The sequence below is a fragment of the Podarcis filfolensis genome (assembly GCF_964270895.1).
Source record: "Podarcis filfolensis genome assembly, chromosome: 6".
NCBI classification, from domain to species: Eukaryota; Metazoa; Chordata; class Lepidosauria; order Squamata; family Lacertidae; genus Podarcis; species Podarcis filfolensis.
In genome coordinates, this window is record NC_139609.1 from 30,423,919 (window position 1) to 30,442,022 (window position 18,104).

General features: G+C 40.8%; 1 protein-coding gene across 1 annotated transcript in view; it reads left to right on the forward strand.

The window, feature by feature from the left end:
• The window catches only part of COL24A1 (collagen type XXIV alpha 1 chain), a 168,085-nt gene that overhangs the window by 109,802 nt on the left and 40,179 nt on the right, over window positions 1–18,104 (forward strand). The window contains exons 26-35 of the mRNA XM_083620538.1: window positions 941–994; window positions 1,613–1,666; window positions 2,823–2,876; window positions 7,641–7,694; window positions 8,370–8,414; window positions 8,535–8,579; window positions 11,065–11,118; window positions 15,179–15,232; window positions 16,041–16,094; window positions 16,966–17,019. Of these exons, the coding sequence (XP_083476664.1) occupies window positions 941–994; window positions 1,613–1,666; window positions 2,823–2,876; window positions 7,641–7,694; window positions 8,370–8,414; window positions 8,535–8,579; window positions 11,065–11,118; window positions 15,179–15,232; window positions 16,041–16,094; window positions 16,966–17,019 (522 nt within the window). The remainder of the gene's footprint in view (window positions 1–940; window positions 995–1,612; window positions 1,667–2,822; window positions 2,877–7,640; window positions 7,695–8,369; window positions 8,415–8,534; window positions 8,580–11,064; window positions 11,119–15,178; window positions 15,233–16,040; window positions 16,095–16,965; window positions 17,020–18,104) is intronic.

Below are 18,104 nucleotides of genomic sequence, written 5' to 3' on the forward strand. Positions count from 1 at the left end.
TAATCCTTGGGGGGCAGTGGTCAGCCAGAAGTATGAAACCACTCCCAAAGACTGAGAGCAGGGTCAGAGGTTTGTTTCCAAGGCAGGGAAATCAGATGATGCAAGGTTATAGTACTTTACCTACCATCCAAGGGCTGTGTTTTTAATTTTGTTTCCCCCCTTAACTTCTAAATTAAAATTATTGGTTCGGCAGCAGAGTACACAGCAACAGATCTGCAGTGCCCTTGGGAAATAGACCTACTAATGATCCAGGAACGATGATACCTAATAATACGGCATCATTAGCAGGAGCAATTTATGGAAAATATGGCTGCCCCATGCTATGTTATCCTTCATAATATTGCCATGTAGATAACTATGATTGGCGCCTTGTTCCATAAAATCATCACTTCTCTCTTCAAGTAGAGGAAGACAGTTAGTAGGAAAAGGGTCCTTCGTCCAAGGCCAAGAAGACAGTTTCCAGTTTGCCTATTTTGGAGGAGGGAACCCCAGATTCCTTCTTCTCTTCATTGGAGGCAGGCAGAGCTCAGTTTAAGCCAAAAGAAAAGAGAAAAGCAGTAGCAGGAAGAGAACTTCCGCTAGCCAGAAGACCATACAGCAATAAAGATGTCCCCTCATAGCAGCATTTTTCTTCCAGCCAACAAGCAGGTGGTTCTGTCTTCCAAACAGTATTCTGAGCCACACAGGAACCAACTCAGGAATACATTGACAAACTGAGCGCTTCAGCTTCAGGACCTATAACTTTTCGTAAGCAAAATTTTCCAGAAAACTAGCAGGAGTCCAACAACATCTGGAGGACCATATGTTCTCCACCCTGGCAGAAGAATTATATGACCAGGCCCCATTCTCCCACAACTAACCTTGTATTTTCTCACAGAGAAAGAAAAATGCAATGACAACATATCACAAAGTTTCATTTTTGTTGTTGTTTACCTTTTAGGGAGAGAGGGGTAGTCCGGGCCCAATGGGCCCTCCTGGCGAAAAAGGTATCATGGTAAGTAATTAATGGGGAGCAACTTTATATGCATATTTATTTTATGTTATTTATGGCATGAACAGTGAGAAACCTATTACTTAGAAACTTACTGGAAATTTTCTGCTTTGGAAAGAACTCTTGCAAGAAAAAGAAGGAAAAGCGGTATTAGTTAATCCTTTTTTAAGAAGTGTTTTAGGACCAAGTCACATGTTAACTTCAAGGTGTTAAAGTCATGATTGCTTGGAGAGGCATTTGTGTGAAATAGCCTCTACCTAATACAAAATGAGAAGCTGTCATATCAAAGAAAATATTAGACACATGTATTTTTGAAAAAACAAAACCTGTTGTGGCCTGATTTTTCAAGAAGCAATTTACAACTTGTATCTGAAGCTCTGAGAAAGCCAACTCTCCTACTTCAAAAATAAGCATCTGGCCAGAGCAATTGGCAATAATTGTTTCTGATAATAGCCATTCTCCTCCCTCATGTGAATATTCTCATGTGTTTGTGAAGACCCGAAGGTTAAAGCCTTGAGTCTGTTGGGTTTTCCTGACCTACAGAATGAACATAGTGCTGGTAAGTTGCGAGCATTTCGGTGACTGCCATTCAACCAGTCTAACCATTTCCTTCCATTTCAGGGATATCCAGGTCCTCCAGGTGGCTCTGGGGGTATAGGGCCACAAGGATTGCCTGTAAGTGAAACTTATTTTTGTTTGTTGGGTGCAGTGTATTACACATACAAATCGCCCCACAATTACATATTAACCCTAGCTTTGTTAGTATACTGTGTATCCTTGCAGAAGGCTGATGAAAATTATTCTCCCTGCGCTTTTCCTCTCAAGCACTGGGGGATGCCCTGGAACAGTGTGAGAGGTTTGTGGGATGGGCTGAAGGGGGAATTGGCCAAAATCACATTCCTCATTTCTGTTATATGAAAGTTTCATTTGAATTTGAGCTTCTTCCATGAAATGAAGGGCACCATTACATCCAGCCTGATAGATTTTATCCTTTGCCATGATGACCTGATAGTGACTTAGAAATGTATGTACCTGTTAGTACCTCGTTTAAATTTCTTGACCTTTCAGTCAAGTGGGAACAGCAGGACTGATATGTTATTGTATTGTGCTTCTTTTAAAAAATGTTAAAGAAAATTCACAGAACATATTAAAATAATAACAACTTGACTCTCATACAAGAAGCTTTCCATAATCTGCTTGTTCAACCAACATCAACAAATCTTTAGAAGGTGATAGAACTTACATCACTAAAAAGCTGTGTGGTGGATAGATGATTTTCCTTGGGAAATCCGGTGTGTGTGTGTGTGTGTGTGTGTGTATTTGTTCAGCCATTAAAAAAAATGGGCAGCTTTACATAAGTCTTAACCTAAGCTAGAGAGAGCCCTCATATCAGGGCTGCTATAAAGTGAGTTTTTTATAGGAAAGGTTGGAAGAAAATATAATAATAAATGCAGTCTCCTACTCAGTTAACGATAAATGACTTTGTACTTAAGTGACCTAAAGGCAATCTAATCAGTTTTCTTTCGTTTAGCAACATGGTTCTTGAGAACCCACTTCTTGCAATGCTATTTGGATAAAATTATAAACAACATATTAATGTGTTTACATCATCATCACTTCCCATGTAGGAAAATATATATATATAAAAGCAACTTGGAATAGGCATGGGAGGATTATTGTTTAATTGATTGGTTGGTTGATTGCCATTGGCTGGTGTTGAAGCACTTTGGAATGCACTTATCTATGCTAAAAATTAAATTGTATTCACTAGCTGCCTCAACTGGCCTTCTGAAATTATTAACGTTGAAAATCTTTTTTTTTTAATTTCTAGGGTCCTCCAGGGGCAAGAGGACCTCCTGGACTACAGGGCCCCAAAGGTCAAAGAGTGAGTAGTAGGATTTTATTTGTCATAAGATAGATTTGTACCCTACAATATCTCAGATCATCTGAAGATATAGTCAGCTGATCATCTGTCAAGGTAAAGGAGAAGAGCTCTGGAATATGATTCCAGTCCCTACAGCTGTAATTGGTGTTTTGAAAGGAGCTCAGGCCAATAATCTAGGTAGGATAAACACACTGGATACTCCTGGGTTCTGAATCCACACTTTTTTCTATTACACATAGAATACACTATGCAAGGCAAATCACAGGTGAAGGTCTGTTTCCACATGCAGATTTCCTTCCTGGGTATGGATAAAGGACCAGTAATACAGCTGTGTGAGCTTTTTAAAGAGTATTTAAGTGATTTTAAAGCTTTTATGAGCAAGCCCAAGATAGGTGACACTTCCTCAAGCTGCCCTGCCCATAGCTGTGTTCCATTAAGCTGCACTCTGCGCATCCAGTTGTCATACGTTCTGAGATTTTGGTGGGCTGCTCAATGGTTAGATGGGCTATCTGGCTTTAAGAAAATGAAAATGCAAGAAGCTGCCTGAACACAGTTTTCCTAAACTAGAAAAAACTGCAAGAAAGAGGAATTGTTCTTTCACTTATAAAGAATGATACACTAGCACATTATCTTTATCTTTGCATGTTCATGCTAAGCCATGACTTGGCTTTGCATTACATGCAAACTAGTTAATACTATCCTCCATATGAGAAAGCTGTGGAGAACGAAACTCATGCAGTCGTTGAGAACTTTTGAAAACAATAGGAATTTGAGTGAGCCGAAAGATTGTACTATCAAATCCAGTTTTGCAATTCATGTCGGAAATGTAGCGGAAAAGCTTACATCTGGATGTTGGTTACTCTGAAGTTAAGTAATCTGAACAGGATCAGAAGGAAATAATTTATTATGTAAGTTTTATTTATTTTACAGTGCTATTGCTTCCAAGTCACTAATACTAGTATAGTGCAATCTAATAAGCTTTTGCACACATAGGAGCTGGTGTTAACATTCAGAACTCTTTTGCCAAACTTTAAGAACCACTTGACCTCATTTAGTATACAGAAAAGATAGAGAGATGATACAGAGAGGATACTGTTAACCTAATATTCTGTATTTCAGTTGTTGTCATCCATGGAACCATGGTTTGCCTGATTTCTGGTTCCCTTAGACCAGGACTCCTTTGCCATCAGCCTGAGCCATCATGGCCAGGAGTCAAGGATGGTGCAAGTTGCAGTTCAGAAACATCTGGAGCACTAGAAATATACCTATTCCTTCTTTAGACCCCCGCTGTCCCCCTTGCCTTTCAGTATTCTCAATTGCCACCAAGAGTATAAGCTCACAAGTGTTTGTCAGGCCATCCTGAAGTGGGGTTTTTATGTTTTAATTTACAATTCTATATATTCATTTAGTATACTGAATGTAGATGAAAATAATAGGTTTGGTGTATATATGCATAGATGGGGCTTACATAAAGATACAGCTGTTAATTCAAATGATTTGTTTTTCTGCAAAAAGCATAAATAAATGAAATAACCATTATTGTGCTTCAGTGGTACCTCTAGTTACGAACTTAATTCATTCTGGAGGTCCGTTCTTAACCTGAAACTGTTCTTAACTAGAGACGTGCTTTCGCTAATGGGGCCTCTTGCTGCCACTGCACCGCCAGCACACTATTTCCGTTCTCATCCTGGGGCAAAGTTTTCAACTCGAGGTAACTCCTCCAAGTTAGCGGAGTTTGTAACCTGAAGCATTTGTAACCTTAGGCGTTTGTAACTCGAGGTACCACTGTATATGTTTCTGCATACCTTGAGGGTCCTCTGAGCACGTAGAAAACACAGTATTGTTTTTAGTGGCTCTGTTTCCCTTCTAAACTGAAAGGCATTCAGACTTCTGACTTCTCTTTATTAGAGTGGGCTACCCTTAGTGGCCAAAATACACTGAGCATCTGTTTGGTGGAGGTGGGGAGGGAATGGAAAAATGGGACAGAGGGGAAGGTGTTGTTGGACTCACTAAGGCAACTTTAGGTAGTGTGGTATCTCTCAGCCCCTCATTTGCAGTATGGGAGCAGTGAAGTCAATCTACCCTAGAAGATTGTTGCAACATTTTTGGATATTAGATATGTGAATTCTTCTTACAACTCTATATAATCACTAGATTTAAGTATGCATATCCTGTTAACTTTTCTTCGAAACAAAGCTGACTCAATGGCACTGGGCGGGGCAGGCAGTAGCTGCCGTTTGGCAAAGTTATGCTTTTGACTTCTTTGTTTATATGGAATCGTACAGCAGACAGCCCAGCAGAAGTGACCACAGCCAAGTAGCTTAGTGCATCCATTGTGCACTCCCTGAAAATGCAGGATGCCAGCAGTGAGTCACACTGTGCTATTTATAGAAATACTACAACTCTGCTTTTTGCTTTTTTTTTTAGGGAAGTCCAAGAGTCCACTCCAAATATAGGCCTATTATTATTTTGGTCTGTTATAGCAAAGGGGTTTATACTCAGTTTCAAATTCCTGGTACCTCCTGGTGTACATAACCAGCATGTTTGTTTTAGAACGAATATGTGGGGCCTCTTCCCATTGCACCTGAAAGGTTTAGAAATACTGTCTGTGATTGTGGCTCTTGAGAACTGATTTGGAGTGACTCTCCTCACTCTCCGTAGAGAATTCCCAGGCAGCGGTGATGGCTGATGGTTTAACTATCTCTTCAGGATATTTCCTCTATAATGTTATGGAAGAGCCTCATTAGTTGTTCCTGAGTTGGCAAGACTCACTTGATAACAGCAAGAAACAGCCTTTAGCATTATCATCCCAGCACAGTCGTACCTTGGAAGTTGAACGGAATCCATTCTGGAAGTCCGTTCGACTTCCAGAACATTTGGAAACCAAAGTGCGGCTTTCGGTTGGCTGCAGGAAGGTCCTGCAGCCAATTGGAAGCCACGCCAGACATTCAGCTTCCGAAAACCATTCAAAAACCTCAACACTCACATCCAGGTTTTGATAGCTCGGGAGCCAATTTGTTTGGGAGCCAAGGCGTTCAAGAACCAAGGTACGACTGTATTGTGGAACACTTTGTCTACAGAGATTCAGCAGGCTCCTTCTATTTCAACTTTTAACACTTGCTGAAAGCCTTTCCATTCTGCCAAGCTTATGCAGGCAATTAAGAATACATTTTTTCCAATACAACAGTTAATTGATATCTGATTTTAACTATTTGTAGGGTGTTTATTGTATGTTTTCTCTATACTGTTGTAAACCACTTTGATATTTTGAAATGAAATAGCAATATATAAATATTTTTATGAGTAAATATCTTTTTGCCACCTTTCTTTTTTAATATGAATATTTTATAGAACCTCTGGGAGAAAGTATGCCGAAACCTAGGAGGTGCAGCCGGTGTGTTGCTGCCATCTTGCATTTTCTCTCTACCCTTTTCATCCACCCCAGAATATCCTATCCTTGGGTCTTTCCAAATAAACAGGTTTTTGCTTTTCGCACAATACATGTTTCTGATCTAGTATACGCATTGTCCACGTGTTCCCTCAAGCCTGCATTTTTGTGGATATGAGATCACTTCCCCCACCCCACCCCCCAGTTTTATAAGGAATAATGTTTTGCACCAGGGAAAATACTGTGCTTACTACATAGTGCAATCATTGCAGTTATGGCTACTGTTTATAATGTGGTTACAGAAGTATTTCTGACCCATGATGGAATTTGTGTTTTTTGTTAATTATTTGTTTTTGGAGGATGTACACTTCATTGCTATACAGCTCCTGTACAGAAGTGCTTCGCTTTTTTTAAAGTGAAAAGCAGCAGTGCTATGCCATTTTGTGAGCCTTTTATTTATATTAAATTCTTTGTGAGTGTGTGGGTATAGTTTTAGCCACAGTGCAGTTGCTTTGAATGGGGTGGGGGGGACAGAAGGATGCTATCCATCTGCATGTACAAAAAAATGGTATTGTGGCATTGATTGTTCTTGTTTTCTTTAGTCCATATACATTGTATAAATAATTACATTATCTTCTGCCTTGCTTTTGACATTTCCCTTCCATGTAAATGAATTGAAATTTGGGCCATAGCAAATACCAAGAGGGATAATGTAATTGCAACGGAACGCCTTACCCTTTCCTGCATATTCCTTTCCACATTTCCACATTAATTTGCTATTTTTTTATTTTTAAAAAGTCATTATGAAAATTCATCAGCATATTAGTGTTGATTTGTTGTCTGATACAGTGGTACCTCGAGTTACATACTTAATTCGTTCCGGAGGTCCATTCTTAACCTGAAACTGTTCTTAACCTGAAGCACCATTTTAGCTAATGGGGCCTCCTGCTGCCGCCGCACCACCGGAGCCTGATTTCTGTTCTCATCCTGAAGCAAAGTTCTTAACCTGAAGCACTATTTCTGGGTTAGCAGAGTATGCAACCTGAAGTGTATGTAACCTGAAGCGTATGTAACCCGAGGTACCACTGTATACACATTTTTACAAAACTCTTTCCCCCAATATAATGCATTTGTAATGTTATTTTCTTGAGTATATGCATTTTATGCATACTTTCCCTACTATATAATTTTTGTACGCATTACTTGGTTGCAGAACTGCATTGCAAAATTCAAAGATGTGTGAATTTCAGTTCTCATATTGTTTCAGAAAGTACACATAAGGCAGGTTCGTTTCACACACACAAACACAAACACAATATTTAACCAGTACTGAAATGCCCCCTTTATATACCAGAAATTTGTTTCTTAATTTGTAGGGACCAAGAGGCCAGGATGGTCCTCTGGGAGAGCAAGGGACACAAGGTATTAAGGTAATATTAACTTGTTCTTTTTTGCACTTCAGAAAGTTTGTCATCATGCTGCTAGAAGGTGAATGAAAGCGAAGGCTGTTGAGATGTTGTTGCTTTCAGCTCTGTGTGGTTCCTGTGATAAGCATTCTTGTCAGCTGCTCGTGTGAACTAGCGTGGAAGTGATGTATACATTTTAAAATAAAATGTAAAATAAAATAAAACTTGGTGGAATTCAGCATAGCACTAAGGTGAACATTTCACCAGTGCAAGGATTTTTCTTTGTGCACAAGAATGTGTTTCCATTACCTCCCCCCTACACTCCCCTAAATCTGTTCTGGGGTTCCCACATACAAAAGCAGGAGAGGGAAGGTCCGATGGCTCAAGCAGAATTCCTTGTGCTGATGGGACTTATTAGTAGAATATTGATCTCTGCATTTCTCTGTCTATGTACATGGTGACAAATGGCCCATAGTTTCGGACAGGCATAGGCAAATTTCCGGCACTCCAGATGTTTGGGACTACAATTCCCATCATCCCTAGCTAACAGGACCAGTGGTCAGGGATGATGGGAATTGTAGTCCCAAACATTGGAGGGCTGGAGTTTGCCTATGCCTGGTTTGGGATTTAAAAGACGAACTGAAGAAACTGTCAACTTCTCATTGTAAATTTACAATAAATTGACTTTTTTCCCCCCAGGGAGAGAGTGGTGACACAGGGAAGAAAGGCATCCCTGGACTCATTGTACGTGCCAGAGAAGTAGTGTTCTTTCAGCATTTATATTTACAGTTGCAATTGTAGCAAGATGCTTCTTAGATTATTATTTTTTTTGACATTACCATTCTCTTAATTTTGTCTGAGCAGGGCAAAGCTGGAAACCCTGGAGAAAGAGGTAGCCCAGGAACAGCAGTAAGTTCTTCATACTTAGGCAGAAGAATTCTTTATATTGCCATTGTGCCCAAAACCTAATTATGTGTGCCTGTATTATTTTGCCTTTTTCATCTGAAGGACTTCAGCTGATCAGTTATGATCTAACTGAGCTTCCCGTCTATATTATTATCTGCTGTTGAGGACAGAATAATTGTTCCTTTTTGGTGTGTGTGGCTGCTGGCTTCACATTGAGCAGAGACTTCACAGGAGGGTAGGGGACTATTTAAAGCTTTCATTGACATCAGTTAATCCCCTTCAGACTTCCAACAACACTTTCCCCAGTACAGTGGTACTTCAGGTTAAGAATTTAATTCGTTCTGGAGGTCCATTCTTAACCTGAAACTGTTCTTAACCTGAGGTACCACTTTAGCTAATGGGGCCTCCTACTGCCACCGCGCAATTTCTGTTCTCATCCTGAAGCAAAGTTCTTAACCCAAGGTACTATTTCTGGGTTAGCAGAGTCTGTAACCTGAAGCGTCTGTAACCTGAGGTACCACTGTACAGCAAGAGCATTGGAGCAGCATATTCTCTCTCCCCCCACCCCCCGGAAGAAAAGCAGCAGGTTTGAGCAAATAAGCATTTGGCAAAGAAAGAGTTGAACAACCACTTCCCCTCTCCTGCCAATCCTCTGCTCACACTGAAGCCATGAAATGCTACTTTGCACTGTAAAAGAAAACCTTGGGAACAGGAGGCGACAGTTGTGAGGTTGGTTCAAGTGGTTTGCTCAAAATAATAATAAAGAGGCATATAAATTTATTTTCCCAAGAGATTTGATTTTGAAATGTTATAAAAGTGGCAGAAGGAGCAGACAGGGGAAATAATTTGTTGCTGATTGAATGGGTGACAGAATGGCAAACAAGAGGCAATGTTAGCAGAAGCAGCTGTTTTTCTGGCAGGAGGGTCATTGTGGTTGACTGGAAGGTGAGCGGCAGGGAGGTAGGCATGGTGCAAACACACAGATGCAGCCAATCTTGCACTCCTTCCAGTGCGTTTGCACTGTACTGACCTCCTCCACCTCCTGGTCAGCAACAGGGGCCCACCAGCAGAGAAGCTTGTGTAGCAAATCCACCCTATCTGAAGAGCCAATTCTGCAGTGTAGGATCTAAACTGGCTGTTGAGTACCCTATGGATAGGCACTCCACCGTTCTACGCTTGTGAATATCTGTGGCTGATTATCGTTGTAAGGAGAATGCTGGACCTTGGCTTGATCGAGCAAAGTAGCTTGTATTTTTTTGACCAATTGTCTTTCTTAAGAGAGTATGGGAAAGTCACACATGGAAACATGGGTTTTCTTGGAGAATCATTTTAAAAAGATGAGAGAACTTCCAAAGAATATAGGTTTTTTTAAAAGGGGGAAATAAAAATCTAGAGAAACTCAAAATTTCTTGGGAAAAGCTGGTGTGTTTGCAATGCACTGTTATACTTCAGTCATCCTGATTAACATTGCCATTGATCTACTTGACACGTTTGCCTGCTGTTTTGTTGTTGTTGTTGTTTAATTTGGAAATCTACTGCCCCCTTCCTGCTGCTTTCTAAAGTGCCACAAGCATGGTCTTTATTGTATTCATTTGAAGAACATTTGAAATACACAGTTTTCTAGAAAGTAAGAAAACCTACAGAGAAGAAACACCTGAGAAGAAACACTTTTCAGCAGGATAAAAGAGGTGCATTGTTTTGCCTTCTAAATTCGTTGCTGTGCCCACCTGCTTTAGGATATTATTGCTTTCATTTTGAACTTTTAATGCGATGTAAAATCAAACAAGGGACGCGGGTGGCGCTGTGGGTTAAACCACAGAGCCTAGGGCTTGCCGATCAGAAGATTGGCAGTTCAAATCCCCGCGACGGGGTGAGCTCCTGTTGCTCAGTCCCTGCTCCTGCCAACCTAGCAGTTTGAAAGCACGTCAAAGTGCAAGTAGATAAATAGGGAAGGTAAACTGCGTTTCCGTGCGCTGCTCTGGTTCACCAGAAGTGGTTTAGTCATGCTGGCCACATGACCCGGAAGATGTACGCCGGCTCCCTCGGCCAGTAAAGCGAGATGAGCGCTGCAATCCCAGAGTCGGTCACGACTGGACCTATTGGTCAGGGGTCCCTTTACCTTTTTAAAATCAAGCTACAGCAGGCATAACCAGGTTTGATTTGGCAAAAACCATCATTTTATTATCAGTTATCATGGATAGTATTTGACTCAAATAGACCCGTTGAACTTAATGGACCAACTTAGTTATTGTGTATGTTCATTTCTTCAAATACTATTAAGGATCCAGCTTTTTTCTGTTTTTAATTGGCAAAGCAGCTAACCAATTAACCACAAGAGTTAATTTGTTAAGAGCTGGGAAGAAAACCATAAATGTCACTGAAGGGATTTTGTAAGCAGTGTTTTGATTGTGTAGGCCAAGGAATGTAATGCCTTTTAAATGGAATTTGAAGCAACCTTTTTTTCCCTCTGTTGGCTTTCTGCTTTTAGGGCTTGCCTGGTCCTCCAGGAAACACAGGAGACAGTGGTCCTATGGGTGAACCAGTAAGTTGATTTCTATGATTTCTCCTATAACACTTTCCCGTGCCATGCCGAATTCCTTGGAAAACAGATGTTGTATTTTGCACTGTAATTAAGTAGACCTTGTAAAAGGAGCTACGCTAAGGCTTCAGCCCTTTGCACACCCTTACCTTGGAGTAAGTCCCATTGTATCCAATAGGACTTGCTTCTGAGTAAGCATGTATAGGCTTGTGCTGCTAAACCTGTCATGTACCCCCATATACTAATTTGTACTTGCAGTCTGTTTACATGATTATTTTAGCCTGTGGTAGTGCATGAGAAAAATCTGCTCATGTTGGTGCTTAGCTACATGAGCTTGTAGTAGTCTAATCGTTTGCACCCACCACCAGATGAAGCAGTCAGCTTTTTCTGGCACCCCCACATATAACTTTGCAGTGCCTGCAGTAATGTTACAGACACCTAATGTTGTTTGTGGTTGGAAGATACATACAACTCAGGCAAATGGAAGAGCAATACAATTGAGGATTTTCACATCGCTGCTGTGCATCCCTGCTCATGCCCTCTGTTTCTTCAACTCTACCTTTCTCACGCTCCCCAAATTCCATGGTATCCTTAAATGACTGCATCTCTATTCCAGCAGTGCCCCTTATGGGAACTCTCTCCTAGAACACTTAGATCACAGATAGGGAAACTGTGACTTTCCATATATGGCTGGACTGCAGATCCCATCATCTTTGGCAATTGGCCATATTGGCTGGGGATGATGGGAATTAGAGGGCTACAGCTTCCTCCTCCCTGAAGTAGGCAATATCAGTGTTCTCTCCTCTTCCCTTCCTCCCCGCTCACCTGTCATATGTTTGTGTGCATTGATGCTGCTGTATAAAATACTGTTTGTGTTATTATGCTGTTCACCCACATTGTTGTGTGAAGTTGTCAGCATGCATAAGCAGTTGTTCTGAGTTTAAGAGCATCGCTTTGGCAAAACTTACCCAACAGAAGTTAGGTTGGTACAATCCTATTCCTCTTCTTATAAATAGTTTTTAAATACTAATGTTAGTGGCTTCTGTGTTGCTCTCTGTCTCTAGACATTCTGTAATGTTAGAGCTGCATGCAATTGGCCTGTTGGTACTTTATCAAAAAGTACCGTGCTGTAAACACCAGACATTCTTTTGCTGAAGAATGTCTTCTTGTTCTCTTCTCTGTACGGATCTTCATTTATGTTTAAAACTACTGAAAATGCAATATAATGTAGAATCAATTGAAAGGTGTAAACGCAATGAAATCCAGAAAAAAACGAACATATGTCATGCAGTAATATGTTGCTTCTTGATTGAGGCAGCACTGGAGCTATTATTTCACATGTCAAAAAGTCAACATTACTTCTGGGATCTCATTGTTCTGAAAAAGTACCCTTCCCTGTAAGTGATGTAAAAATATACTGCTATGTTTCTTTACATCAGCAATATAGTTCTAAGATTTACACCACTGTGAATTTTTCAAGGTCTGGCTTTGCGCCTACTTATCTCAGAAGTGTGCCTGCAGGCATTTGTTGCATAACCTTTTTTTGGCTAGAAATACAATATAAATCTAGAAAGCAGAGGGTGAGAAAAATCATATCTCACAGCATAGTGGGGGGAAACACAGATAAATGTGTGTGAGAGAGCGTGTTATCTATATATCATGTGGGACAATCCCTCACGCATATTTTCACTGCATGAGCTCAGGAGGAAAATGTGAGCAGCTAAAGGGATGAGGACCGTGAGGCCTTCCAGATGAATGTTGGACTCCAACTCCCATCATCCCTGACCATTGGCCATGCTGGCCTGGGGCTGATGGGAATTGCAGTCCAGCAGCATCTAGGGAGCTACAGGTTCCCTATCCCAGTGTCAAAAGGTTGAAATGGCTTTGCTAGGGAAATTGCACGTTGCAGATGGACACAAAAAGCAAAGACGTGCTTGTTCTGTGTTCTTAAAAACTTGGGCAAGATGCTCTAAGCCCAGGGTTCTAGACTTAGCTCTTCACCTGTTGTTGGACTACAGCTCCCATCATCCCTAGCTAGCAGCACCAGTGGCCAGGGATGATGGGAATTGTAGTCCAACAACAATTGGAGACCCAAGTTAGAGAAACCCAGCGTCTAAGCAACCAGTCATAGAATCATAGAATTGTGGGATTGGAAGGGACTCTGAGGATCATCTAGTCAAACTCCCTGCAATGCAGGAATCTCAACTAGATCATACGTGACCGATGGGCATTTGCTCTGGAATTCTATGCCCTTTTTAGTGCATAACAAAGATCCTTCCATTGAGGTTGCAAGGTAGTACTGGCTATACTTTGAAAGGGATTTCACCTCAGTGTCACACCGCCTCATTAAAATCTGTGCTGGTGACCACTTGTGTTCTTGGTTTTACCTGCGCTTTCCAGTATTGTTCACTTACATGCTTTGACTTCTGGTTTTCTACCGGAGTCATGAGAAAAAGGTGTCTGTGCCAAGCCTGTCTGAGCTCCGTGGGAATAGTATGGAAAAAACATTCGACTGTTCGATCAAACCCTAATCTTCATGACACCCGAAGCAGCAGAATACAGCGGAGGTGCTCAAAGCGCTTAGGTTGCCATATGGATTTCTGCCTAATGGTGAAATTCCAATTCCTTGAAGTAATTTGGACCTTGTTTTAAAATTCAGGAAGGCACCTGTTGATAAGTTCTCAGCAGTATCCTGTTTACTGTAGTGCTAGGGGAGAGGAATTTCCTCCCCCACCACTTCAACTTTGTCTGTGATTGCTACCCTGCCTGTCTCTCTGCCTTCTGTCAGCTTTTCCATGGGCTCATTTGCTTTCCCCACTTTGCGACATAGGCTTTCCTTCTCCTCCTGCTCCAATGTGGCCTACTGGTTAGACTAGAACAGGCGTGCCAACTCCTAGGGGCCAAGCAGTTTCGGCCCTCCAGCCCCAATATTTTTTTGAGGGGTCTGGGCACCCTCACTCTTCAGAGGGTGTTAGGCTCTGCCGTCTGGCTCCTTGTGACATCGGGATACAGTGTTGGGCCCCCTCAATTGTCTTGAGACGATGGCACCTCTGGGAGACCATAGTTCACATCAGTCAGGATGCTCACTAGGTAATCTTGGGGCAGCCACAGCCTTTTAAGCTAGCTTACTTCACAGGCTTATTATGGGTATAAAATGAGAGAAGGGGAAAACCATAAAATGCCACCTTGAACCCTTGGGAGGAAAGGTGGGGTAAAATTGTAAATAACAATTAATAAATAAGATACAGGGTTTCATTCACGCTTGGTGGTTTGCATAGTTTTTGTAAATATGCAGATAAAACTGATAAGGATTCCCTTCCCCATCTTGTATGTTTTATTGGGAATCAGAGAGGAGGGATGGTGAAGAGAATAAGGGGGGGAAGTATGCAGATGACAGGGAAAGGCAGGGGTTCTTCCACAAGATCACCCTCCCATGTTATTAAAAAAAAAAAAAAAGCTTCCAAACTCAGGTGAAAGACTAGCACTAGTCAATTTGCATGTAAAAGTTTCCAAACTCCCACTAGGCTAACATGTACTTGTTTTGCAGCATAAAGGGAGTCCCTCTTTTTTTTGTAAATTGCTTTGAGGTTTGTTTGTTTTTACAGTCAGCAGTATATATAATAATAATAATAATAATAATAATAATAATAATAATAATAATAATACAATAATAATAAATGCTCACTCTTTTCTTTGAACTAACGACTAACAAGGCTGTTATTCGTAGTTACTTTCACTTAATTAAATTCCAGGCTGCCTTAACAAAACAAAGCAGGAAACAAATTATGTCCTATCTAAACAAAGTCTATATTAGTCAAAAGGAGGACAGGGTAACAGAGACAGAAAGCTTATTTCTGGTCCAAGTTGGAAGAGAATAATCCTTAGACAGAGCAGACTGATTCTCGTATATATTCTGATATGTGCTAATACTACAGGTATAGGTCTATAAAAGCAATCCTTCCATTCATTTCTTATGAGAAGAGCTGCTGTAGTAAGTAATTGTACTAGTTTCTACAAAAGATAACTGAATGGCATGCATACATAAACTTTTGTTTAATACTAGGGACCAAGGGGACAACAAGGTGATGCTGGTCCTGTAGGAGAACCAGGCTTTGAAGTGAGTATTGCACAGGAACACCTTGTTTTATTGCGCTTCGAGTTACTGCGCTCTGCAGATACTGCTCCTTACAAAGACATGGGTGTGGCTGGCTGCAAGCAGCCCGGTCACTCGCTGCCCCTCTTCTGGCCCTGGGAGGGGAGCTGGCTAGCGTTATCGTACACTTCATAATGTGTGAATTCTGTATATGTGTTAAAAAAGAAGGAAAAAAGGCTGGGTCATAATTTGCCCCAACGGTCTAAGGACAAAGAAGTGCCAGGAGTCTGGCATGAGTTTATTGAAAAAAGGGGAGGAAATGCATACAATTTTAGGATAGCCACCTTCAGCAAAACTGAGCGTTCCAAGGTCACAGGTGTGTGAATTAGGATGATGCCGATTAAGTGTGCCCATTGGCTATCACACAGGGAAATAGTTTTGCTTGGAAAGAGGTTGGAAGTGTGTTATCAGATGTTCAGCTATGCAACCCAAGCAGGATGCAATACATAGGGAAGGATGTTGGGATGTGAACAGGACACATGTCTGGAAGGAAAGCAGGTGTAGGGGATCATCAGTGGCCATTGTTGACCTGGACAAGGTAAGAAGCTCCAAGACCTGTAGAAGAGATGGCATTCAAGCACCTTAGAAAGGTTTTTATGGGACATTGTAGAAGTCCCCTGTTAACGCACAAACCTGTTGGGAGAAGTGTACCTCCAGTTTTAATCCCTCCCCCTCTAGCTGTATGATCCTCTTTGTGTGCTCCATCTTGCTTTTATGGTGGGAAGCATTTAGTGGTAGATAGTGAATAAGCTTGCTTATGTTTTCAATTCAGGGACCACCTGGCCCAGAGGGGGACCCAGGGCCACAAGGAGAACCAGGCACAAAGGTAATTGTTGGCATTCTGTTTCAGGGAGACCTTCTGGGATATGGGGAGAAAGAGGTGGGGAGTTGCCTCTCAGGCCACATTAGATTACATCTCAGGTGCACCTGAGTATGGCATGTTCTTGCTGAGCTGAATGGCTATTGTTAAAAATAAAATGGGCCTGTGTGCTAGGTATGCATGCCTGGAACCCAAATCCCTGTGGTTCAAAGAAAGAAGAAAGGCTGCCAATTTCTCTATTGATATAATTAATTGAGCGAGTTATAAATAAGACAAACAAATAGACATGCTTGCAAAATTCTAAAGTACTTGTTGCAAATCTACCTGCTTGTCTCGCTGCAAAATAATTTTTCTTTCTTTTCTCAGTAAGAGCCCAGGGCAATGTAAATCAAGCATACAAACAAAATGCAATAAACCAGCACTAAACACACACACCTCATTTGTAATAGTTTAATTTAAAAAGAAATATGTTCATTATTGATGTACATTATTGATGTACCCCTTATTAATTTTTGAAAGCCTGGGCAAATTTAAAACGTTTCAGATTGATGTCTGAAGCCCAGCAATGTGGGAAACAGACACACTTCTAAGTAAGGATGAAGGATAAAATTGATTTGTTACCATTTTAATAAAATGCTGCCTGATTTTCACTTCTTGAACCAACAAACTAAAACACTTCAAAATTCAGTTCTCTGATTTTTGCAATTTAGTTCTCCAACCAAACAATATATGTTTACTGTTTGCATGCAAAACAAAATGTTGTTGCTGCTTGAGTTTATTTTGTTACAAGACTTCTGCCATGTTAGATATAATGTTTTGTTCTGTTGCTCCTGTTATGTAGTCCATCGGCTTCATGTTTTTGTGTTGTATGTCACAGGGAGATGCTGGACCTGTTGGCAATGCTGGAGAATCAGGAGAACAAGGTTTAAGAGTAAGTGGTAAATATGAAACATATTTTGGAACTAAAGAGAGCCCTGAATTTTAGAAATGCAAAGCGGTATGCAAATTATGAAACCAGAGAAGGGATGAAGGAGACTCTTGGACTCCTATGCCTGGAAAATTCTCAGCATCATCAGAAGCAGAGGCTTAAATATGACTAGTTATGATTAGTGTAGGTATCTTATTTTTGAAAAAGACAATAAACTTATGTTAATAGGACCACAGTAGGTATAAGAAGGTTTTAGGTCAGCCTTATCTAAACTTCTCATAACGGAGACATGTTTCTTTCCGGAATGAAAAATGGAAACACACTTCATTCTTACATCTGAATAGGATTACTTTTTAGAGCATTCTTGAGTAAGATTTACCTCCTTCCCCCATCAGTTTCTACATCAGTGATCTGGGTGTGCCTCTTTATTGGAAGAAGGTAAGCCCATAGCAATGGATGACAAGATCCAGTCACACCTGGTGATATAAGAATAACTTGTTCCCAGTAGAGATGCATTGGAAGCAAGGAAGGCTAGAACAGTAAATCCTGCAGAGAAACAGGTTCACAAGAAACCTTAATTAATCGTATTTCTTTTTCCTTGTAGCATACTTATGCCAATGCGGCCTTGAACACAGTTTTGGGAATAACTGCAATAGGCATTTTAATTCATATCAGAGTTTGTTTTATTTTCAGTCTTGGCTAATGTGAGTCAAAGAGCACGGTTGGGCCTTGTTCCTCTTTGAAAAAGATATTAATATTGGTCCAAGAAACCTGAACACAATGGTTCACTTGTCAAACTTAGTGTTACATGAATTAGATTTGCATGTTTGTTTCCTCCCCTCCCTCCTTTCCTTGTCTACTGTAATTCCATTCACATCTGCTTGTTTAGGGCAAACCATAGTTCATAATTACAGCAAACTATTGCTTGTGCTTGCCTCCAAACCAGAACTGGAAATCACAGTCAAAATATTGGCTTTCGCTTATGGTTTGGAGGTCAAGCGCAAACCATAGTTTGATGATTTGTATGCAGTGGCAAACTGTGGGTTGGATCGGATTGAGTAAGAGGAAGAGACATAAATCCAAGGCAG